The sequence below is a fragment of the Dermacentor variabilis genome, chromosome 5 (assembly GCF_050947875.1).
Source record: "Dermacentor variabilis isolate Ectoservices chromosome 5, ASM5094787v1, whole genome shotgun sequence".
NCBI lineage: Eukaryota > Metazoa > Arthropoda > Arachnida > Ixodida > Ixodidae > Dermacentor > Dermacentor variabilis.
The window spans coordinates 65299533-65325400 of record NC_134572.1 but is presented as its reverse complement, the minus strand read 5'-3'; the positions used below and the strand labels follow the sequence as shown (position 1 = coordinate 65325400).

General features: G+C 50.0%; 1 protein-coding gene across 1 annotated transcript in view; it reads left to right on the top strand.

Annotated features, from left to right (window-relative positions):
- The first annotated feature begins 589 nt into the window (after positions 1-589).
- The window catches only part of LOC142582708 (mothers against decapentaplegic homolog 6-like), a 112014-nt gene continuing 86735 nt past the window's right edge, over positions 590-25868 (top strand). The window contains exon 1 of the mRNA XM_075692672.1: positions 590-1908. Coding sequence (XP_075548787.1) covers positions 1470-1908 — 439 coding nt within the window. The 5' untranslated portion in view covers positions 590-1469. The remainder of the gene's footprint in view (positions 1909-25868) is intronic.

The window sequence follows — 25868 nt, the reverse complement described above, 5'->3', positions numbered from 1 at the left end:
CTTATTCGTACCTCTTTCAGTTAGTGGATGATTGTCTCCACAGGCGTAATTAGTGGACATTCCGAATGCGTAAGTAACGCTTTGAATCGTAGTCTAGCTTTGAACAAGGGCGCCACTGTGATGGAAAGTAATCTATCGACAACATAACCCGTCTATGCCGAATCTCCGCTTAAGTTCTTTCACCGGCTGACTGCTGATCGGTGAGAGAGAGAGAGAGTGAGAGAGAGAGAGAGCGCGCAAGGGTGGCTACTTTCAGACATTGCGCAAACAGCTTGCCAAATGGAGCCCCATGATCCTGCTTGGAAGCACCCTGTCGCATAAGCAAAAGTGAGGCTGGGAACGAAAAAGACAAACGGAGAACGTGATGAGCTGACTCATTTCACCACGACGAAAGATAGCGCGGCCCTGATCCCCTGCCTAGCTCTCTATTACTTTTACTCGTGCATCCAAGGGGGCCAACTATCAGATAGATCATTCTCCGCGGCCAGACAAACGAGGCGGTTCGGAAAGAAGGCAAAGAGTCGGCGATGCCTCAATAATCGGGCAGCCGCAGCCGACGGCGCCCGCCGGAGGATCACCGAGAAAGAAACAGGACCAACAGGAACGAACGAACGTGAGCGCCGTAATCACGGCAGCTGGAGGTAATTTGATCTGTCATTTGCGCAACTATCAGCTCTGCGCCGCAGTCGGTCGGTCGCTTTCGAGGAGGGGGCGAGCGCCGCCGGCCAGTCTAGACGGCCGACGACACGCGTGCATTCGCCGCCGCCGCCTCCTCTTCTTCCCAAGGAGCTCGAGAACCGGATGCGTTGCCGTGCAAGCAGCGCCCGTTCGGCCAGCTTCCTTCCACAGTGATCGCGGTGCTAGGTCGCCCAAGAGCGCCGCCGCCGTGCATAGAGCCGGACTCGAAGAAGTAAGGCCGGCCCGGAGCCCGAACTCTGAACCCGGGCGAGGAGGAGGAGCAGCAGCAGAAAACGGTGCTTTGACCTCGGCGCCGCTTCGAGCCGTCGCCGACGGGGGCGCGACTGCGGCGGCAGCGCGCCGAGGGCGAGGAGGGTTCGCCGGCGCCAGCGGGGCCCCAGCAGACGCGCCAGTCGGCCTCTTGCTATGCGCCGAGTGTTGTTGTGGGACGACTGGATCTACCGTGTGGGGGCGCCGCGCGTCGTCGTCGCAGTAGTCATGGCCGCCGAGCAGCAGCAGCAGAAGCGTGTCTCATCGGCAGTTGCGGGCCCGTGCTCTAGCGCCGGTCGTGTTTAGCAGTGCGGCCCGGCGGCAGCAGTGTGCAGCAGTGGCGACCGTGTGCATGTGGCGCGGTGCTCGCGGGCGGCCGTCGAGCCCCAGAGCCGCCGCCATGGGGGCCGGCGGGGCCGCACTGGGGCGGCGGCGACAGCGGCAGCGGTGAGCAGCGCGTCCCGCTCGGCGGCCTGTATGCCACGGCGAGCTGGGACACCTCGGCGCTATGGTGTGCGTTCATGTTCGCCAGTAAGCGGTGCAAATTGGTGAAACGCCTGTGGGAAGAAAGCGCCAAACTGGTAAAGTCGTACTACGCGTCGTCGCAGCCGCCGCTGTGCGCGGCGGCATCGCCGACGGTCAACTATGAAGCCTTCTGTTCGCTGGAGGACCGCAAGGCCGTCGAGTCGATGCTGAAGCATCTGTGCGTACCGCAGCTGCAGACGATGCTGCAGGCGGTGCAGACCAAGGGACGTGATGGCTGCGATTGCCTGCTGTTGCCACACCACGATGTCAAGCTGCTGCACGAGGTTGTGGCGCCGCACGTGCTCTGCTGCCGACTCTGGCGCTGGCCCCAGCTCCGGCACGACTACGAACTGAGGCGCTTGCCGTGGTGCGCGGACGCGTCGCCGCCCAAGGTCTGCTGCAATCCATACCATTGGAGCATCGTGCAGAAGCCAGGTAAGATGTCGATCAGCTTGTTGCCGCCGCCGCCAGGATGCCGGCTTTGCGGCTGGCAACTACTGCGATTCTCTCCCTATCTCCTCTGCTTGATCGGCGCCGGCGCGGGGAGTATATTTATATTTTCCCGCAGTACCTGGAGCGGTGAGAGTGGGCCGCAAGCCATCTGGGGAGAGTAAACGCCGCATTGTTCAACACTCTCTCTCTCATTCGTTACTTCAGGCTGCTTATGAAGATGCGGCATACTGAGGCGGAGGGCCTAGCTCGCTACGCTTCGCATCATTTAGGCAACGCGCCTGACGTTTGCACCCAACTGCTGTCTATCGTTGCGCTCATTGCGCGAAGGCTCACGCCCTGGTGATGTTTGGTATATTCAAAATAACGCGCTTATATCAACTGCAGCGTAGTTGTCAAACCTGTCGGCGCCCTCATCACTCGCTTCTGGAAACAGCTGTTGAACGGGGTTTTTATCGCCACTTACACCATCTCTTATGCTTCAAGCCACGTTAATTGCGAACTGCTCGCGTTGATCTCTCTCATCATGATCGGACAGCCTGCTGGCAGCTTGCTGAGCACCGTTCATATTGCCGCATATGGCCCAACTAGCGGGCTTCCAGAGAAACCTTGGTACCGCGACGAATAATCGCCGGACATCTTAGCGCTTCTTCCTACCGACGGGAAGTAAAACGTTTTATGTCCCTGACGTTAGCCCGCGGTCACACTATATTTCCTCTCGTTCATGCCCGTCGCCCCTTGCGCTTTGGTTCGTGGTAGCGGTAGAAGCTCGTTAACGGCCTTCGGAACAGCAGGCGTCCGCTAGCCTGACTCCCGCGTGTTTGGATAGAATCCACTTGCTAGGCGCAGGTGCAGCCAATGGACACAGGCACGCCTCCAAAGCGCCGGACTGCAACGGCATGCGCAAGCTGTCGTGGCTGCAAGCCAGCTCAGCAGCGTTTCTAGCATTGGCAGCGCTTTCGCTCCCTTCCCACATGTTTTGGATGGAGCTCACTCGGTCGTCGGCAGTGGCTGGTCAGCGAAGACTGCGCCAAATGTGAAGGCAAGGCAGTAAAATTTACAACGGCTTAGCCAGTTGCACTGCGCGCGGGAGGCTCGTTTTTCTTTTTTTTTTTGGAACGAATTCCAATTCGTTTTAGGCGAAGGGACTGTTTCATTTCCGCGTGTGCGTGTGTTTTACTACCTTCGAGGCGTGAATATATATGAGCGTTTTTTTTTTCTTTTCTGCTCTAAACGTAAGGAAATTTCAAACGGCTTTTGTCATCTTGGCATGAGTGAGTGTGTTGGCCGAGTTTAGACTTCCCAGAATCGTTTGGCATCAGCTAAAAGAAAGACTCGACAAAGCACTTTTGCTTGGAAACGTGTACGAGGAGAAACTGAAGGAGCGAAAATAAGCGAGGCAAAAGTACCCCACGGACATAAAGCGCGCACTGTACGGGAAGACGAAAAATAAAGCAGTGCCTTGACGTTGGCTGAGCGAGCGGCTTCTAAAAATGGCGACCAAGGCGACTCTTGCGCCGACTTGGGCGGCGGCGCTTAGAACATGCATGCTTTGTTTACCGTTCCTGTGCTGGGGTGTTAGCGTGGTTTCGCCGCACGCTTTCCCTGGGCTTCTCATACGAATCGCTGACGGTTTTTCTAACTCTGCTTCATGTCAAAACGCACTGACCAACAATTTACAACGCGTTTCGTTCGGAAGAACTTTATGCGAGGCTGTGATCGCTGATACGTAGACTGAAGTGATCGTTTACCGGTTGTTTTTGCGAACCAATCCAGTGTTCGAGCTGCTCTGGGGTCTTTGGATTAGGACACAAATCGCGCAGTGTGATACGAAGCGCTTGCGCTGGAGACGCTCCGGGGGCGTGGCTATATGACGCCGACGCGCTGCGTTGCGCCCGTTTAAATTGTGCGTTGTCATTTTTTTAACCGAGCACGTTCTTTATGGCAGCCCGTGCAGGGCGGTGCGCACCCTTGAGCGATGTGTTTGACGGTACTGGAGTCCTTGAGTGCTTTCATTTGCTCTGGCCTCCGGAATGCTGCGCTGGAGACGGCAGATTTGCGGGTCGTTTGCCTAGGTCAAATGCTGTCGCGTGCCAGCCACATCTTAGCGCAGCCATGTCTTGCGCCTGTCCTGTGATGTTTTGTGGGGTGATAGAAAGATTCGGCCAGTACTGCTGGGACAAATAGCCGTCCTATATGGACTATATACGTCTGTTCTGGGTGCTTTGCCGTGAAGCTGCGTGTTATCATAGGCGAGTTGGCTCAGCCTCATTGTATGCACCGAAGGTGCGCAGAAGTGTACATACACACCGAATTTTCACTGTGAAATTGAAAAAAAAATGAAATAATTAGGTACGCGCAAACGGTAATTCTTGAAACTGAATCGAACGATCGAATCGAATGCTTTTAGTAGTTTATGAATAATGAGCAGTCGTTCGCACCGGCAATATAATATGGTATTCACATCCTAGTATATTCACAACACTCGCAAGCTTCTGTCATTGCATTGCACATTATGAAGCGTTGTCTATTAAAGACACAAAACTTTGTTCGCGCACACGGTAATCTTCGGTGGGTGCGAATGATTGCGGCTTAACGGAAACGTCTGACTCCCTGTGCATGCTCCACTGCGGAGCTTCTCGTCTCTGATGTCGCTTATCGCCTCCGGGATTGGACTTATTGAACTATTGCCCCAATTCTATGTTAGATCGCGCACAGTCTACGATTTAAGGTGTTCGAATACAAGTTAAGAACAGTATTGGTATTTACGAACGCTGCCTATTCGATACAAGGGTCGAATCGAATTGGGATAGTATTCGATTCATTAATTGGAAAGTTTCAAATATTCGCACACACCCCAAAATAATCCTTGATTGTGCGCGTGCAGCTGTTCGTGTGGATCGCACTGACCGGCATCTGTGCATCGCAAGCTTCCTGGGTTAATTGGTGTAGCGAAGCATTAACACACAGCGTCAGAAGACCACAAGAAACACACTTGTGCTCTCTTTGTGTGTTTGTCTTATTGCTGTTTAGCCATGACGAAAGGGCTAGTAGCATGACGAAAAATCATGCTTTGAGCCGATCCTCTTGATCTCAAGCAATGCTCATTTTTACAGCAAGTTCGTATGCCACGGGCCATTCCCGCACCGTGATGAAGGCACAGCTAGACGAATACGACGATCGTCAAGGCGTTCGTGGTGTTGATCCGGAAACTTGGCCGTAGCTTGTCCCCTTACATAATATGCAAAACCCTTCTCCTGTATTTTGGTGTTCTTTATTTATACCCGTGGCAACACTGTGGATAGCTGTAAATGGCTCTTTATTTCGTCCCTGAAATTAGGTGCAAGCCATCTGCAGTGCCAGACTCGCTTCGAAATGCCCCCCCACCCTACCGGGAATGGATAAAATCACCGTAAATTCCCTTCAGGCGCAAGGATTTTAAACCGCCTCGCTCGCAACTATCTCCCTCAAGTCCCGCTGTTGAATCGTTGGCACCAGGCTGTAGCCTCCATTGTTGATCCCTCAAGCAATGTAATGGGCAGTTAGTTAAGCGAATTGAAAAGCTTAACACAGCGAGGATGTCTGCGGTGTTGCCTCCGCCGTGGTATTGGTTGCGTCCTTCCGCTGTCCCAAGATTTTTCTACGCCAGCTTTCCCCCGATGTTGCTACTGTGACGCCCGCTATTGTGCGTTCGTTCGCGAGTCAAATAAACTCGTTTTGCGCTCGTAATGAAGCTCGCGTCCCTTTTCTTTCCTGTTCACCCTCTCTTTTCTGCTGTGTACCCTCCCTCTTCCCTCTGGGCGCGTTGGCTGGACAGACCTTGTGGTCTTGCTCGGGGGTCATTAATCAGTCGTCGCGGCGGTGGCGGCACACGGAATCTTGCCTTCTTCGGCGCCTTCCTTCTTGGCCGGCTGGCACGCGCCCGCACTAATAGATCGACCAGCTAACCCCTCACCCCCCCCCCCCCCCACTTCCCTCTTCCTCCTCTGGCCATGAATTCCGGTGGCCGGCTAAAGGCGCGCCGTGTGTGTGTCTGGAAGGAGACCGCGCGCGCGCCTTTCGTAAGAGGACAGCCCCCCCTCCATTTCTTTTTTTTTTTTTTTTACTTTTTTAATCAGCTCGCGTTATGCTGTAATGCTACTCTGTAAACGGAACCGCGTCACGGTTCTGCCTGGTTTATACCATCCCGATGGCTCCACCATCTTAAATCGTGTAGATGTAGAGGGATATAAGCAGGGATATATTTGATTCGGGGGAGGGGGCAACTTTCGCTCGTTGCCGTCCAAGTACGAAACGTAGTATGTGTTACAACATTGAGAAGTCGTTCCACGGTCAGGACAAGAGACGGGCTTGTGCCTTTCGCTAGATGACGCGACGTGACTGCCGCTGTAGCGGTACACTTAAAAACGTAATTACCGCCACGGTCATGTATGTAGAATGTGCGCGCTGCTTGGCGCTTTTTGTCAGCCTTTCATTGCCTTGATGCATGCAAAGAAGTTCATTATCCCCTACAATCCATAACTTGCACGTGCGCATCTATTGTGCAACGGAGCACATGCGCTGTATCCGCTGCACTATTCATTGTTTGTTTTCCATATCAGTCACTACTCTGCTCCTTGTTATAGACACTACGGCGATTCTAGCTCTGGCCGCATAGGCGGTCACACTCCGTAAGGGGGCAGGAGAACTGCATAAAAGTTTACGAGATAGGGGGCGTGATGAAGAGGAAGGTACCTATAAAAGTACGCACGTTTAGCGAACGGCAATGAATGAATTATCAGAAAGGGGGGGGGGATAGGAAAGGTAATAAAGAAGGAAGTACCATGCTGTTGGAATCCAGATCATGGTATCGGGGAAGGCGCACTTGTAGAATAAACGTTGCAAATGAGGAAGATTTGTGCGTACCGCGTGTAAATGGTGCAGAAGCCATTGAACGTCATTCTGGTAGAATGTCGAGAGTATCCGTCCAGCGGTTGATGTGAAAGTATGGCCTACTCCCGTTAAGACGAACCCTTATTCCGAATACCCTCATATTCGGATATACCGAACGATGTGCGAATGCTTGGTTGATTTGTCATAGGCCTTAAAAATCCTCATAACACAAATCGCCCGTTCGGTTAAGCCAGACTTCCAAGGCGGTCAGCTATGCACTCGGATTAGCGAGCGATCTAGATCTAGCAAGCTCTCGCACAGTCAAAAGGAAATTGTGTCTTTGTTCATATACTGCTCCATTGTCGAAGATGTCAAAATGTGTAGGGCTGACGTAAGGGTAAATTAACATTGACTGAGGAGGTCCTCGAGGTTCCTTTGCAGGCTGATAACGATGGCGATGACACCGCACAGGAGCCACAAGAACAAGTGCTGCTCGCCTATATGACGCAGCCGATAAATGGTCCGGGTACTCTCACACATTTCAACGTAGGGGAAGGGGAGGGGGGCACCGAAAAAAATGGGTTTCGCGCAAGTTAGAGGAAGTTTCGAGATAGCGTAGGTCCACAGTGTTTTCTTTGAATCCCCGAAAAATTAAAACGGCAGAAGCTGTGTTCATGGAAAGAAATTACTTGGGTATTTCTCAGTAGGCTCTACAAGTTTTGCACTTAAGATTTCGCGTGTGAATTCTTTAAGAGTTTCTTGAGTAATTATTGCTAATTAATGACCTAAGCTCACAGTAACACTCACGCACACACATAGTTGAAACACGATTTAAAGAAGTGATTACCATGCTCGAATTCTTTCCTTAAATCGGAAAGTTCGTAAAATCGAGAAAGGAATTTTTCGGTCCTTCGAAATCTGAAATTGCAACGTAGCGACGCTCAAAGGCTTCCGCGGCATTGTATTTGCCGCTAATCCAGCCATCTGTCGCATAAACCATGAAATGACGAAAGCAACCACCGCCCCTACCGAGGCGGTGTTGGCTGTCCCGTGCATGGGCACGGCCTGCAGCCTCGTCAAAATAAAGCTAGGGATGTGACCATGGCGCCTAGATGTTTTAACGCGATAGCTTTAGAGCGCACGCTTGAAGAAGAGCCCGTCTATGTCAAAATAGAAAGCAATCACCGCTTTTTTCACTCATTCCAAGAAAAACTTCGTTAAATCGAGTTCGGCCAAGTTTGTTTCGTTATATCTAGTTTTACACACACACACACACACACACACACACACACACACACACACACACACACACACACACACACACACACACACACACACACACACACACACACACACACACACACATATATATATATATATATATATATATATATATATATATATATATATATATATATATATATATATGAGTAGCCCAACAGCATAATGAACAACACCAACTCGATGACGGTCTCGTAGCGCGCACCTGGATTTACTCGATTGGGTTTCGAAATTCGATTATGAATATATCGAATTAGGTGCGATGTTGAAGATTTTTAAACAGTGGGAGTGCATTAAAATGTGACTTCTTCCAAATTTGTCAGTTAAACTGACCCCAAGCCATCAATATGAAAGTTTATTAATGATTTTTTGTTTATTATTATTCTGAAGCTGATGTTATTAGCGGCAAAGTATCTGCACTTCGCCTAGGAACTCTTCTGTGAAAACGCCACGTTCGCTGCGCTTACAACGTTTCTATAAAAAAATCTGTGGGGTCTAAAAAAAAAACGAAACGCGCCCTTATTTGGAAGAAGACAGCAAGAAAATGAGCAATAAGGCAGTCTTTCGACATTCTTTCGTTGCTCGGTCGCTGGCAGTATTCAGTTGCGAGGAGCTTCAGTATGAATAAAGGACATCGCGGCGGAAGGGGAAAAAAAAATGAAGAGAAAGAAACAGGGCGAGCTGAGCTATTGTTCTACGCGTTACACAAAGCATCATTGTTAGGCTATTTTGAGTCACGCCGGCCCTACGCAACAGCGAGTCACGAAACAAGATTCATACGCTCACGCCGCTTAGAGCAACATATTATTGGCTCCTCTATATGCGAGGGCAAAAGCCGGAACGCAGGAGAAGAGAAGAAAAATGTTACAGCAGCCATAGCCCGGCCTTGAACCCCCTCGCGTCGTGGAGCAAGCAGAGGGTGCACTGACCTGGGAAGGCGCGTTCAAGATTGCCTGCAGACATGAAGGGACATCTTTCTTTTCTTCTTTTAATTGTGTCAATTTAAATGCACCTTATAAGGGAACTGACGTTCTCCAGAGAAAAGTTTAGTTGAATGTAGGTAGAAGGAAAAAAAAAGTAGAACGGAGGCGCCGTTTTTCCATGCGGCCGTGGATCTCAGGACCATCGACGCCGCTCTCTGGCCCCTTTCTTTTCTGCCTCTCTAATGTGATAATTTTTCATTCGAAATTTAGAGCCACGCTTTCTTTTCCTTTTGCAATAACACCTGTCGCGCACCTGGTATCGTTGCGTAAGCTGCTATCTTGATTGAAGATTTCTTAGAGCTCTTTTAGGAGGGCGTTGTGTAGCATTAGCAGCGCCGCGGCAGCGTACAAGACAGATAATAAGAGTTGAAGAGGCAGGGAAATGACTTCAGTACGCGCTGTAGTGGCGTACTCGTCGTGCGTATTGAGCTCACAACGACCGTATACGGTCGTAGCAGTCGCAGTTCGCCTGTACAGCGAGGCCACCGTGCGCCTAGATAAGCCGGACTCGTTGCCTGTCCGGACCTGTTGCTCTACGTCGCTTCTCTTGTGGTTGTAAAGTGAGCGAGGCTAAACAGTGTCGGATCGTCATCATTGGCTAGAAAGTAAGCATCTAGCCGCAAGCACTATAGTATTTGTATTTTGGTACGCTATTTCTGGAGCTCCCTGTTGACAGGGAGCTACAGGAGCTCACGTCCCGTGTGGTCGTATTGTGAACGAAATTCTCAAGCGTTACAGGTCCAAGCTTTTACAGGAGAGAAACGGTGCTACAGAATCTCCACTACACTACTGAGAAACACACCCCACCGTCACGGACACAGAGGGCACGTATATTCAGTGCCGCAAACTATGGCCTATAGTGATATTGACAGGGCTGTCAATAGGATCGTCTGTCGCTGTTGCCCAATTTCGTGTCACACAAATACCGCGGACGTCTCATTACGCGCGACACGATGTGGCACATCTCGCCCAGTAGCGGTGCATACGGATGCGGCATCAAACAGTGCGGCAGGTTGTTTCGAGGGCGCATTACGCTACGGTGAACAGCTGGCCTAATTGCGAAGCAGGGATGATTTTTCGAGAGGAGAATCGCGACACGAACAGCAGGCAGCCGACCCTGCGAAGCGCTGGTGCAACTTGAAAGCGTGAAAGCATCCGTGGCCCCGGGGAATGTGGCTTACATTTAAACCGGCAGCTTTACAACACCACGGGCGGCTAGACAGGTCCCAGGCGGTCGACCTGAGACGGTTGCAGACGGGCACTTTCACCAACCCCTACCACCTGCACCGCCTGTGGCCCGCGCTGCACCCGTCGCCGGCTGCCCGTGGTGCGAGCACGAACGGGCCGATATGGCCCATGTGCTTTGGGAATGCCAACGCCATGAGGAAGAAGGACAAGGAGGAAGGGGGAAGACAACAGCAGGACCCTGTGAAGCGGGGCGCCTGAGTGAGAGATGGCAAGCCGCCCTCCTGAGCAAGTCACCCGAAGACCAGGAGTGGGGCGTCCAGCGGGCCAGGGCCGTTGCCGAGGATCTCGGAAAGAGTTTCCTGGGGCGATGGACCCCTGGCAGCCTAGCCCCGGGCACCAACATCAATAACCGTTGGACAAATAAAGTTTATTCCTATCCTATCCTCGTTTCCCCACCTTGAACCACATGATGATGTATATGGTGTTTATTGGCGCAAGGGCCAGGCATGGCCAAAGAGCGCCAAGACCTCGAACCACAAACGGTGTGTCGTCTCACAATTAATGCCTTCCATTGCTTCGAACTGCATAGCCAAGGATTGTTTCGGTAGTGGTTCGAACTTAATATATCGCTACTGCTGGACCTGACAATTCGGCTTCTTAAACGCTCTGCGTGTTTGAGCCTGTAGACGTATATCATCCTGGCTTCTTTTTCGCGTCATTTGCGTCAAGTATATTGTTGAAACTTCGGGCTCTCGTTACGTAAGACGAGAACATTGTAACCCTGCAATGTGCCGGTTGACCGCCAGATCCCTCCCCACGAGCGCACGGCGTTGAGTGTTTGTTCATAGTTGCCAGAGTTTCTCCTGCGCCGTTGGGAAGTTTCACCGGCAGCATGGCTTCTTCCGTACCGAAACGTGTTGATTTTGATCAGCTGGTTAGGTTTCACAGTTAACAGAAAAAAAAAAACCCAGTGAGCTCACGGCACAAGCTCTTGGCTGTGCACCGACTGCATACAACTGTTGCGGGGCCGCAAAGGCGCTTAATAAGGTGACGCTCGACACTGATTAGTGCAGCGTTCAACGAGCGAAAAGGAACAGAGAAAGATGCGCTCCTCCAACTAACTTGGTGTTCTAGAGCTCCGCGGCACCGAAGCCAAGATAGTCGCACCGAGCGCTTTTGGCATCATCCCACGGGACAAATGCACGCGCGCCGTTCCGCGAAGCTCCGTGCAGGAAGAACCGCGTGGCGAGCCTATATCGCATCTCGCCTCCGCGCCGGAATCCTAAGACGGCGCTTGGATATCGTCCGCGCGCTGTCCCTGCATCGTGTTGTCCTTGATGGACCCGCGCGCGCTGTCTCGATGCTGCTGCATATAACTATTTTCCACCTTTATCGCCTCCTCTCTCTCACTGGCTGTGCACATCGGCTGGGCACCGGCGCGCTGATCTCGCGTGTATCTATCTTGGCTTACCTGTCGCAGGCGTCGTCGTGCCTGCTGTAGCGTGTGGAGCGCCCGTGCTACTTGCGAGTGCCATCACGCTGAGCAAGTGCACTGCAGTGCAGTCGGAAGCTGCGGGCTGGTGTTGAATTCTGACCGTTCGTCCGCGTCTGCGTGCGTGCGAGTGTGGGCACCCGCGCGCACGTCAGTGGATAGACATTATGGATATTCGACATTGACACATTGACATTAGACATTGTGGATAGACATTATGCTTCCGAAGGGTAAAGAGCACGCTTATTGGAAGCATACGCGAGTAACAGTCGGGAAGGTGATTGTACCAATCCATAAATCAGGCAATAAGCATTCCCCTCTGCATTACAGACCAATTTCGCTCACTAGTACACCTTGTATAAGATGCTGGGGCATATCTTGGCTCCTCGCCTAGGTACCCTTTTTCGAGTCACATTCATTTCGCACCATCGCGGCGTGGATTTCGCAAATCACGCTCGTGTGAAAAAAAAAAAAAAACGAGATTTTACGTGCCGAAACCACAATCTGATTATGAGGCACGCCTTAATGGGTACTCCGGAAATTTCGACCACTTGAGGTTCTTTAACGTGCACCTAAATCTAACTGCACGGGCCTTTTCACATTTCGCCCGCATCGAAATGCGGCCGCCGTGGCCGGTATTTGATGCAGCGACCTCGTGCTCAGCAGCCCAGCACCATAGCCACTAAGCAGCCACAGCGGGTACTCGTGTGAAACTGAATTAACACATTTTTGACACAAACTAAACACGATTCATGACAATAGGTCCTTGGCTGACTGCATATTTCTTGACTTTTCTAAAGCCTTTCGACATAGTGTGTCACAATCTGCTCATTCATAAGTTACGACTGCTTAAAGGGACACTAAAGGTTACTATTAAGTCAACGTGGACTGTTGAAATACCATCCCAGAAACCTCGAAACGCTTGTTTCGTGCCAAGGAGAGACTTATTTTAAGAGAAAATGCGTTCTGAAGCGTCCGCGTACCTCTAGCGCAGTTCAAATCGCCCGCCTCCGATCGAGGAGAACTGACATCATGGTCTCATAGTGACGTTGCGCCATCGGTGAGTAGAACGGCGTCCGCAGACGGCGCTACGGCTTTTCTGCGCAAAACGCGAACGCGCGGCCAGAAACAGAGCCAAGACAGAGCCGACAGCAGAGCGAAAGCGGGAGTATGGTGGCTAGCGGAAGGAGAAACGAATTACGTCCTACGTTACGTCCCACGGCACACGGAGAGTCCGTTTTCGTTAAACTATAGGCTGCAGCGAGCTCGCAGCGTGGTCGGCGTGGTCTATGAGAAGCGACGAGCCTTTTCGCACTCGCAACAGGGCATAAAAATGTGCGAATCGACGCAAAACTCGGCCTAGAAACGTGCTTCGCCACAGCCAGGGCTCAATACGACCCAAGCTGGCACGACCCAGATGTCGTTTCCCGCACCGCCACCAGGCGCCGCTACTATACCTCACACTCCAGCGCAAGACGCCCATAAGCTGGTACTTCATTCTATGACGCTAACTTCGACGCTCGTCGCAATGGACCCTGACACCGACAGATTGGCTCGCGATGGTGGGCTCAACTTCAGCGATTTGAGCACCGACGAGCGCGACCTGCTTCTGAGGGCTCGCACTGCCGGCGTCGTTGCGTACTACGACGGCGGCCTCGACACCGGCTCTCCGGAGCGGGAAAGCAACGAGGGCTTCCCACGACATCACATGGACGTGGCATTCTCGCTGCTTGTTCCAAATGAAAGTTTCGCGAGCAGAACCCTCACAGCACGACGCGATAACGAAACTACTGAAACTCCAAAGCGTGCGCGGCGCAGAGTCGAGCGAAAACGAAACCTTTCGAACTCCCATATTACTGAAGGGTAACGTCAAAATGTTATTTTTTCCTAGAATCGAATAGACGTAGACAAGTAGCATTCTTTCCGGCTTATAATCGAATGAAATGATATTTTTAATACGAGTAGTTGAGTATTAGTAACACAAATTATGAGGAGACCTTTCGTCATCGGGCTAGTACCGGAATGTCGCTGGGGGGTCTCAAATCGTGTCATGCATTTACCTCAATTTCTCGGTTACTAAAGCTCTGTTCGCGATTATATTGACGCCTTAGACGTTCTAGAACATTGCTCTACCACTTTAACTTGAGTTTCTGGTAACCTTTAGTGTCCCTTTAAGCTTGATGCCTGCATTTTAATCTGGATTGAAACAAAGAAGTAGTAGTTTAATGATTGCAGGATTGAAAGTTCTCTTGCTAATTGCTTTCTTGCTTACCCCTACTATTTTGTTTCAGCTGTCACGAATTTCGAAGAATGCACAGTCCATTTTGACGTACCGCAGGGCTCAGTCCTCTCTTTTCCTCATTTACATTAACAATTATAACCACCTTGCGTTTCCTCATCCGTTCATTTGTCGATGATTTCGTAATTTTTTTAGCAATAACAGCTCCAAACGACGCCGCTCTTCTTCAGTCTGACATTAACGCCGTCTTTGACTGGTGTAATGCATGGCTTATGGAGCTGAACATTGAAGAATACAAATTCAAGCGAGTGCGTAGAAAGGTTACTAGTTTGCCCATTTATCACTTAAATAGCGCACAACTCGACAGCGTATCTGCATACAGGTACCTCGGAGTTCACATTAGTGGGAATCGAACGTGGGGTACTCATACCTTTCATGCTGTCTGTAACGCTAATCGCATGCTCGGATACCTTCGTCGTAACTATGCAAAATCGCCATCGTCTCTCAAACTAATACCATATACGAAGCACTCATTGGCCTGAGCGCGTTAGCTCAGGCCGACCTCTTTGCCTTTCAAATAAATTATCTCTCTATGATTCGCTGGAAGTTAGGATATGCCGCGTCCGTTTGGGATCCGCATCGTAATGCAGGGTTTGTCCCTAAAGTAATGAGATTGCCCGCCGCCCAGCGCTGCGGTCGCCAGTAGCGCGCTTCCCGGAAGCGAGAAAGAGAGCGGGGGGGGGGGAGGAAAGGCAGGGAGGTTAACCAGATCAGTCCAGTTTGCTACCCTACACGTGGGGAGGGGAATGAGAGAGAGAGAACGTGAGTCTATATCGCAGTTTCACATGCGCTAAGTTAGGTGTAGGATGTCTATAGTATGGCACTCAAGTCTGTTGCCTTCAGGTAGTGAAGAAGCGCTCGAACTGCTTTCTGGGCTAACGAACTGTGAGGCCAGGCTCCCAAGATCTTTGCTTCTGTAAATGGCCTGTCATCTAGTCTATTCAAGGCACACTGGAGAGTTTTACGTTGGTTATCAAAGTGAGAACAGTGGCACAAAAGATGACTGATGGTCTCTTCGCACTTGCTCATAGCGCACATTGGCGAGTCCGCCATTCCAATACGATAGCTGTAGGGGTTGGTGAATGCTACTCCTACCCACAGCCGACACAGCAGTGTTGCGTCACGTCGTGACCCGGAGGCGGGATTTGTGGTGGGGGTTCTATGCCAAGTAACGCACCGGGCGGCAATGGTAGTCCGAGCTCGGACGCAGCGAGCATGTGAAGTGGCGCGGAGGCTGTTTTCGAGTTTTTGTCGCGGCAGAAAAAGTACGAAATGGAGCATTCGCTGGAGCAGCGCGGTATATATATATATATATATATCCCGGATAGGGGTGGTAACCTCGCCGCAGCCACCGTACAGCGTCGATGTGAGCCGGGGGAGACTTTTTTTCCGGCTCCCAAAGCTCAAGAGAAGCGTGAAAGGTAGCCGTTTCGACGATGTTCCCGCCATCCAAAATTTCTGAAAGAGGCATCGGCAGCTGACTTCCAGGGAGCCTTTGCAGCGTGGGAATAGCGTTGGCAGCGGTGTATCGACGCCCAAGGAGGCTATTCTGAATATTTTTAATAATATATATATAACGATGGGATGAATTAATTCTTTTTACCAGACCCAGTCTCATTGCTTCACGGACAAACCCTGTAATTTGGTGCATTCGCTGGAAATAGTGCAAAGTAATTCGCTTCGTTATGTACTCCCTAATTACAATTGAATCGCGAGCATCACGTTAACGAAGGCTAACCTTAAACTTCCTACGCTCTCTTCTCGACGTGAGACGCTCCACTTGAGCCTTTTTCACAAACTGTGTCACCATTCCTAGCTGCGCGATTTACTAATACTTATTCCCCATTACGTATCGCACTGTCTGGATCATGCTCATAAGGTTAGCATTCCGTTGTGTAAAACAGGATAATTCCTACATTTATACATACCACGCACATTAAATGATCGGAATTGCCTTTCAAAATTGTTAGTAACAATTCCAGATCATGAAATATTTGTGACTTTATTAACCAATGCTGGGTAACATCTTTGTGGTATGCTTACTCTTTATAGCTATTAATGCATAATTATTAACTGTGTACTGCTTCATTTTATATATAGCTTTCTTTTGTAACATGTCATATTCTGGCTCTTCTTAACTGTTACATAATTGGAAACATTGTGCTGCTTCTTGTATTTAAGACATTGTTGTTCTTCTATTTCTTTTATACCACTCCCCTCTGTAATGTCTGTTGACCCTGAGAGTATAATAAGTAAATGAATAAATAAATAATAAGCGACTTCGATGTAGTGCAGTGCACTTAATTTACAAAATGAACATTTGTAAATTCCGTTTCTATCCTGCCACCTGTGTAAATAATTTTTCTTCTAGTTAGCCACCAAGTGTCCCGGTAACACAGTAACAGTCTTCGACTTTGGGACCCTCGTCTGTAGAACAAAAATGTAACCCTTTCCTTTCTTGTAATGAATAAATTTTATTTTATTTTATTTGAATGAAGTCAAAAACCCACACTTACTGTTGATGCTTCCCATTCTGATAGGAACACTGTGCTCTCCGAGATGCTAGCTTAAAGAGACACTAAAGAGAAACACTGAATCAGTTTAGATTGCTGAAGTATTCTTAGAGAACTCTATTTACGTTGATTTCGCGGTAATACGCCAATTATTAGAGGGTTAAGCTATCGTCAAAGATTCAGTTTCGAATTTCGCGCCGAAACATAAGGGTCGGTACGTCAGCATGACGTCACGGATTGCATTGCTTTTTTTTTTTTTTCGTATCGGCCGTTGCCGATTTAGTAGACGTTCCTAAACTTTCCAAGTTGAGTCTTTCGCTCTTTTGGAATACAGTGTAATCCATCTTGACCGATAGAGAGAGAGAGAGAGAGAGAGCAAGGACAGGAAAGGCATGGAGGTCAACCAGATGAGCACCCGGTTTGCTACGTTACACTGGGAGTGGGCAAAGGGGAATGGAAAGAGGAAAAGAGAGAGTGGTGAGCACTGAGTGCTTGTGGGAGGATGCACAGGGACACTACAAACGGTCTCTTAAGCCGATGCACTTCAAGTAGTGTACTAGTGCACGAATCGCTTTTCGTGCCAATGACAGGCGTGGCCGCGGTCCGAGTATCTTTGACTCTGAGGACAGCTTTAAGCAGATTGGACTTAACACCGTTCTCCGAGTCAAATATACTTTGACCATTAAAAGCTTAATTAGGCCCAAGCAGATGGCGTAAAGCGTGTTGGTGCGAGAATTTCAAGGCACAGCGTCGCCACCAGTCTTTCGTTCTTTCGTCTTTTCTAGAAGGCTTACTGAGCATCTTCTCGCGGTAAGAGAGATTTTTTCTTGCTGTTGTGGGAGGGTAGTTTACTAATACAGCTGATACCATATTTCTCTTTAGTGTCCCTTGAAGATATTCCTCAGTAGGCCCCCGTATGCTAAACGCTGCGGGATCGACCGCCGTGGTGCGTGGCGCACGTTCCTCTCTCCCGCGTGATGACGCGACCCCTAGCGGCAGCGTTTGGCTCCACTGTGGTGCTAACTGCAGACTGCAGCGGCACGCTCCAGCATGATGTCCCGTCGACTGCTGCTCCGCGCGTTGGCCGCGATTCGACTTGTGTCTGCTTCCTGCGCTCTGCATCGTCGGTTCGCCGCCGCTGGAGAGCGGGCGGGCCTTCTTATTTTTAGCCCCCGGGGGCGACTAATTGTCTGGGAATTAACGTGCCTGGGGGCAGCCGACCTAGCCCAGACGACGAGTGTTATTTCATGCCCTGAGTCACGGTTTTCGTGCGTATAGCAGCCCCACCTCAGGGGTGTGTAGCGCCAAGTTGGAAGCCGCTTGCTACGTATATAGGGGTGTTCCGCAGCGGTCTTCTTGCTACGGCGGGAACGTGTGTGTGGCAGCGCACGTGGTTGATTGCCTTTGGTGGATCCCGCCGGGCTCTGGCTTCTTTTCTGCTCCCGTGAGAGAGAGAGAGAGAGAGAGAGAGAGAGAGAGAGAGATCTTTTTTTAACGAAATGAGGGCCTACACGCTACTCTGCGCAGGGAACGGATCAGAGACAGTAAGTTTCTAGGAGGAGGAGAAGGGTGGGAAAAGGAAAGAACGGTACAAGAAAATATATGATCGCGACGTATGTACAGGTGAGTCAGCTGGAGGTGATGGCGTTGATGTAAATAGGCTAGAGCTAGCCACTGTCATGGATGACTGAGAAAAGAACATTTAAAACTTGACATTGCTTCCGTGTGCTCTGTTAACATGTATTGCGTCGCTTGCAAATTTAACTGTGGCTTTTTTTAGTGGGTAATATTATACAACGAAGACGTATATAGAGGTGTTCCGCAGCGGTCTTCTTTCCACGGCGGGAACGTGTTCGTGGCTGCGCACGTGGTCGATATCGAGGAAGCACAAACGCATTTTTCAGAGCGAAGCGAGCACATCATACATGGAACACGCTTCGGATTTAACGGAGAGTATAGAAATGCTAAGCTCGGATATTGTGAAGCGTCTGCAAAGACTCCGGTGTAGTGAAGGTGTGGCGCCGGATGTATGTCAAGCGTCTGCAAAACTCGGTTACGAGAACAGCACTTATGCAGCCTCCCTGACATTGATCTCTCAGTTGCGCGGATTTGCAGAGATCCGTTAAGCTTTACTGCTTCATCATTGTATAACTTCCATAAACGTTTTCTTTTTGTTTATTTCTGGTTGAAATGGACGCCTTTTTATTAATGTATTCGTTGCAATGTCCCGCTGAAGTTATAAACTGTGGGACCTCGTTCTGTATAACATGTATATATGTGTACCACTAATGGAACAATGAAGTTAAATTTGAAATCAGCGAAGCTGTTCTTATTTATTTATTTTATTTGCTAATGTATAAATGTATAGGTGCAGTGGAGAAAGGACTGAAAAAAACGTGACACGATTGTGGTGTACATTCTATGTGCACCTTGGAGAGTTTCGTCACTTCTCGCACCCGGCACGTGCAACTTCCTATTGGCATCTCTAGTGTACAGTAAATTTACGTGGACCGTAGCTTTCTTAACGTACGACTGACGCGACCTCCCAGCATTTGAAGCCTTAAACAATTGCGCGCAGTTGCAAAGCATAGCGAGCAGCGTAACGCGAGCAGTAGTGCTGTTTTGGCCTCGTTTAGTTACGTATATGATCAAAGTGATTTATAGGCTTTACTTTTGCAGCACACGCTATAATCATGCTATGCTTGTAGAGGCGGAAGGCAGCAGCTTATTAGACAGAGCAGATACTTATAGGCATGTGCCACCTGCCGGCCATGCCAGGCAATTATCCAGACTAACATGTTCAACGCTTAATTAAAAATCAGCATCTATCTTATCTCTCGGCATATATGGTACGAAGCAGGACATACATAGGACGAGCTTGTCTAGACGCGTGAGGCATTGCGGCCGCCCCGAGCTGTCTGGGGTGCCTCAGTTCGGCGGAAGTATAGTCGCGGCCACCTGTTAAAAAGTTAACAGCTTTTGTAGCGTATGATTCAGCTTTCAATCACCTCTCCCGGCTGACTAAGGCCCAGCCTGATCCAGCGCGTTGCATGAAACCGGGGGCAAGCGGTGTAAAGGGATTGCATTTTCTGGCCTCGCTTTGGCGCTGCGTTAGCTCTCGTCGTTATTCGTCACACTAGCCTGTCATGATTTGTGGGGATTTCACGTGATGGTGATCGTCGCAGCGATAAGCGCAGTAGATAGCTGTCACTCTCGTTGAGTGCGCTTAGCCGCAGAACCGCGCGAGGAGCGTTCACTTCAGCCATGGCAGCACACATAGCTGTCACGTCGTACACTGCGATCCATCTTTGCTGCGCTAGAACAAGCTTTCCTGGAATTTCCAAGCAATCGTTCACGCCTGTAATAAATAGCCCTTATATTACGTTTCTCTATGAGTTGCTGCAGGAAAAGCTAAACGACGGGGTCGGGAGATTGAGACTGCGCTCGACCAGTGTCGGTAACTCTCTCTCTCTCTCTCTCTCTCTCTCTCTCTCTCTCTCTCTCTCTCTCTCTCTCTCTCTCTCTCTCTCTCTCCTTCTTCTCCTGCTTCCTCTTCTTCTTTTTTTCTTTTTCCTTTTTTTTTTTTGAAGGATGAAGTCGTCAGTTTGCGGCCCAGAGCACGCAGTTTTTGTCAAAAAGCCACTGTATGATGATGACGACAATTTCCTCGGAATTTTATCCTACTTTATGTTTTCATTCTTTCTAGACGTATCTTTCTTTTTTTTTCTCATTTTTATTCTCTTTTTCTTTTTTTCTGTTTTTATCCTGACTCACCACCGCTGGACGTAATGTCTAGCGGTGGCGAGTCAACCATCGGAATGCAAAACGGTGGGGGAGGGGGCACGATTTGCTAAAACGACATCAAATTTCAAGATGGGAGGCGATTACCGTGCGTCGCGACGCCAATCACGCTGGTGTGGTAGATTTAGGAAGGTTGGTTTAGGACTGGCTAGTCAGTTGCGAAAGTCTTGTCGAGCAGTGATCCGTTGTCGCTTGGCCCAGCATTGCGAAAAGAAACGCGGTATGCGTGTCTCTTCTTTCCTCGGCGATGCCTCGAGTCACGGACAATAATTCCTCGACAGTTTTGGTGGCGACTCACTTCTGAAGGAGCGGCCACTCGACCTCGACGGTGGCGTCACGGTAACGCGACTCTTTCTGGAAGGGCCATAGGAAAAAAGAGAACGAGAAGAACAATGGCGTAAGGCCTCTGTGCATTGGCTGACATCGGATATCCGCGCGAAATGTGGCGCCACAAAGCACGCCGGGACGGACGAGTCACTTCTCGTGGTGGTCGGGGGGTTGGACGCTCCTGTTGAGTCTTTGACACCGCAGCTAGTTCTTTATTTTTTTTATTTTTTTTGTCTTTGACGATCTCGTGTTCTCTCGGTTCTATTGCTTTGGTCACTTCATGGTGCCGGCCAGGAGGCAACGCTCATGATAACGTGTGATCGTTGTCGTCTTTTCTCGGACGGGGCTGTCGCTGTTGTCCCGTATCTCATCTCTGCTATCTCCGTCGTTGTGATGATGATGATGATGATGATGATCCTATGACATGATTCGCACCCACTAAGGGTGGTGTGCATGGGATATCGCTTTCTTTCTTCATTTATTCTTTCCTTTTTTACCGTATAGTTTTTTGTCTGAGTGGCGTATAGAACATATGCACTGTGAAGGATTGACAACGCAACAACAACAAAGCTCCTCTGTAGAAAAAAAAATAAAGAAAAGAAAAACACGCTTTCTAAGCATGCACACACATCTCCCCAATTAAAGTTGATGTCAGAATACTGCGAATTACATGTGCTTTTCAACGCTGCCGGAATTGATATAAATTGAAACGTACAACAGTTTGTGAATACGCTTCTGCAAGATGCACGTAATCGATGTAATGATTTAAAATGAAGTGTCGCATTTCTCTGCTTTGGGCACTTTAGTCCGCGCGGTGATACTTGCTTTTCGCGTTGTATTTTTTTATGCGGATGATATAATTAACGCTATGGGTGACGGGTGGCAGCGATGGCGAAATCCAAGAGACCCTGCAGGAAACATTAGATACAGTCACAGCATACGTAGAACCGAGAGGACTCTTATGTTCCCCGGAGAAATCTGAGCTCCTACTGATCAAACCAAGATACCAAAGAAAATCGCAAGCCTCCAACCAACAAAGAATTGTCTTGGAAATCAAAGGTGTACTCATACCCCAGGTTCCATGCCTAAGGGTACTGGTATCGTCCCTACAAAGTGACCAAAAACACCACAACAATTAAACGCTTGAAGACATACACGGCACAGGTTGTCCGCCTTATATCGAGAATGGCTACCAGACACGCCGGCATGAAAGAGAACAATATCATCTCCCATATAGCGTATAGTGCGCCATTCTTAAATTTCACGCATACCGAGAAGAACACGATTGGCATAATGATAAGGAAACCATTAAAACAAGCATTACACCTTCCTCCAAACACAGCAAACGAAAAAGTTATCCCTTCGATTACACATACGCTGGACGAAATTACAGAAGCACAGAGGAGATCACACTGTGAACGCCTAACACACACGAAGACTGGACAGACAATACTAAACAAGCTGGCAATACAATACCAGACGCGAACTGAAGAAAAGAGAGATATTCCACCGGACATCAGGAACACCTTCATAATACAAAGAATGCGAAGAAGGCAAAGAATCGTTCCAGAATGCGGCTCCGAAAGGACAGTTCGAACCATCACTGCCACCCTGCATTTGTTCTTGGTTACGTGTTTAGCTTTCCATCGTTCTTCGTTGCTTTGTCTGCTAGCCGGGCGTGATCGTTCTCCGTGATGAATACACGTGTCGTATATCACCCTCCCTCTGCCGTGTCTGCGGGCTGTGTGTAGCTGTGTGAGCCAGTCAGTAATGAGGAGCTGGAACCGTGCTCCACAGAAGGGTGGAGGGCTCGCCCATTATGCGCTGCTGAACCTTTCCTGACGCTCTTCCTCGGTTGTTGTGCGTAGGAATTCTAAGGACGTTTACAGGTGGACAATGGAAGACCCCTTCTGGTTGTCTGACGCCATTCATAGCCTTCGCTGCACCGTACTGTGCTCTACTACTAAATACACGATCTCACCATAGCTGTCCCTTGGTGAGACGGTGTACAGTTGCTTCTCGCAGTGATGCAAAGTTTGTTTGTAGTTGTTGATTAATTATAGATCTGACGGTTTGTCCTAGCTGCGTGCTCATTCTACTTGCGCTGGTGTCTTTTCACCTTGCTGGAACGTTCATACCTTCACTTCATTCGTCAAGTTGCCCAACAAACCACCCCAACTATAGCTTTATCCGTCCTATCTGTTGGCCTCCTGGTCAGCTAAAGTTGGTATAGTGACTGTCCCGGAAAGGCCATAGTTCCTGGTTTCAGCTGTCCCAAACAGATCTTCTTTTATTTTTTTTTTAAATCAGTGGCGAAGCATCCTTCCTGAGCTGCCCTCGTGGGGTTTCTTTGTAGATTTGTGCCGCTTTCAGGTTTGGTGCATTCAAGTTTACTCTGCCTTTTACGGTGTTGCGTTGAATCAATCCTGCATACGGTATGCCACATCTGCGACGACTGTCGCGGAATACTGCGGACCTCGTTGTCACGACATCACTAAAAGCATCTCACGGGAGCGGAAGTCAGTCGTCGAGTCAGCCGCTGGCGTGCACCATTTTTTGTACAGTTGTTCGGCGCCCGGCTCGGCTCCTGCCACTCCCAGCTCGACGTGAATCCTCCCCCATCTTTTGTTTAGCGCTGCCGTTTGTGTCAGCAGATTCCGGCCCGAGCAGCCAAGACAAATGTGGTGCTGCCGCTCGGTGGGCTCCACTTGTCGGGCCCCGCAGCAGCCAACGGTGCGCGGTGTCGGTCGGTCGGTCGGTTATGCGACTCCTCTCGGAATCCTGACGCTTTCCCTTCTTCCCTTGCGTCTCTGCGTGTTTAAACTTCGCCGCCGACTCAAAGCCACCGCGAACGCTACAGTCCCCTTTACCTCACCCACTACCAGGCCCCACCTCACGCTATTTTGTTTTTATTACGTTTTGTTCTTGCTCTCATCTCGCCTGATTTTGTACTGTGTGCCTCCTATGCTGCGTCGTTTCCTTTTTCTCTCTTTCTTTTTTTTTTTTTTTTTTTCCGTGGGGCCGCGCAAGCGGCGGCGGCGGCTGTTTCGTGTTTTCCGTGGATCGTCTACGTCGGGGCCCAACGGCGGCCGGTCGGTCGACGCCGCTGGGGCGCGTAAACAATGGCAGCCGGCGTCGGCGGCCGCTTTTTTTTCTTTTTCACTCTCTCTCGCTCCCTGCTCTCTTCCGTTTTCTCTCACCGCTGCAGCAGCGCCGGCAAGCGGAGCACTGTTGTTGCGTAACAACCGTTGCCCGCGACCTGCACCCTCCTCCTCCGTTTCTCTTTCTCCTTCTCCACCGCTCCTCTCCGCCGCTGCAGTTTTGTTTCTCGCATGTTCTTCATCGCCTGACTTGCTCTCCGCCGCGCACTGCCTCTCTGCTGCTCGGCCCCGGAGCTGGCGGGGAAGGTTAGGCTAGGCTACACGCATGGTGCGCTTCCGCAAACAGTCGCTGGCTCGCGCGCGCGAGCGCTATCATGCTCTCTCTCCAGTTAGTGCTGGCGAGACTGCAGTTAGGCTGCAGCTCTCCTGCGCGCTGCCTGTCGTCGACTGCACGTGGGAACTAGGCCTAGTAGTGATGGCGACAGGCGCCGGCCAGGCCGGCTCGAGACCCTCACACTTTCCCTCCCCGCAAAATGCATATCTGCTCGTCTGTTCCCTCTGCTTTTACAAAGCTTCCTCGTCGCTCTTTCAGTGCTTTTTGTCCTTGCTTGGAGGCGGCGGTCTGTCAAAACACACGCATAATCCGCTATTATTAATGTTTCTGGAATCCGTGTTTATTCGCATTTTTTTTTGTTTCTTGTGAAAGAGACATTGTTCGTCCATTTACAACGCCGTAAAGTAGGGTGCCGCGCCCGATTCACTGTGGCATGCACCGCTACTGGTGGATAAATAGAAAAAACCACTTTTTACCATACTTTATTATTCCTTTTTTGTTAAGTTTTGTCCGCAGCGAAATTGAATTGCGTCGTTCACTAATTGTTGCATTCATTGAATTTACAATTTTGGAAGTCGAATACGTTAAGGATAAGAATTCTATTGTGTCAAACAGGTCCATTCCAGTGTCATTGCCAAACGAAAAATGAAGGCTCCAGCCCACCCCGCTTCTTTTTTGTCGTAATATAAACCAGAATATGCATACTCTAGTCTTATCTTTAATCCACACTGCTGCCTTTCCTGCTATCAATGTTACACTGTTGTTATTGGGTCTTTTTTTGCTTTCGTATCTACGGTCACTATAGTATTGGCTAATTTACCCCCTTGTGGAAAGTGCATAGTATATGTGAAGCGAACCAGTTAAAGGGTCCATAATGGCACCAAATAGAATAATATTTTTTTTTGTCTTCACCCATGAACGGATCTATCGATGTTGCCTCACTAGACTACGCACTCACTGTAAATCCCGCGAGTGCGCTGTCGGTGGCAGGCAATAACTGCAACACAGTACCCCCGCCCCCGTGGTACTCTGAATTTTTGCACTTCACAAATCCCTGACGCGTTTATCGGCACAATTTACCACTGTGATTACTAGGGAGTAACTACAGATAATGAAGCACACGGTATGTGTTTTTGTACCACTGAGCAAGCCAACGTAGTCCTTTTCTGTAAGGCGGCCGCTTTATATATAAAGCGGTCCAACATTGCGTGAATCGACCGAAACAAGACTAAATGTAGACTTTCTCCGCTGCCGCAGCACCAACTTGTTTGCGCACTCACGCGCGCGCATTTCGCATGAGTCGCGAGCCGATTTCGGCGCTCCGAGAAGTTTCCGTCGCGTTCATTTTGCTGCCCCTTCCCCCACCTTTCTCCTTTTTTTCTTCTACGATGTTGGACGGTCCCCGAACACACACGCACTACTTTTCTCCGGCGTGCCGTTGTGTGGCTCGAGAAGCGTTTCCGCCGGGTCTCCTCCCGACCAAGCGAGGGCGGGCTGTCCGTGTGGTAGGGGGGGGGAGAGGGCAGTCTTCTACATCTTCGGCTTTCCCCTTCCTCTTCGTCTCGAGCCTGCGGGCGGCCGAGGCATGAAGAGCGGAAGACGGCGGACCGCCAGAGCAGCAGCGGCGGCGTTCGGCGGCACAAGGGACAGCCTTGTTGAGGGCGCCTTTCCGACGCCCCACGGCGTGCTTGCTGCTGCTGCCCGCTTTCTCTCTTCCTCGCCCCCTGTTGCGTGCCGCAGCTCCGGTTGCGCTC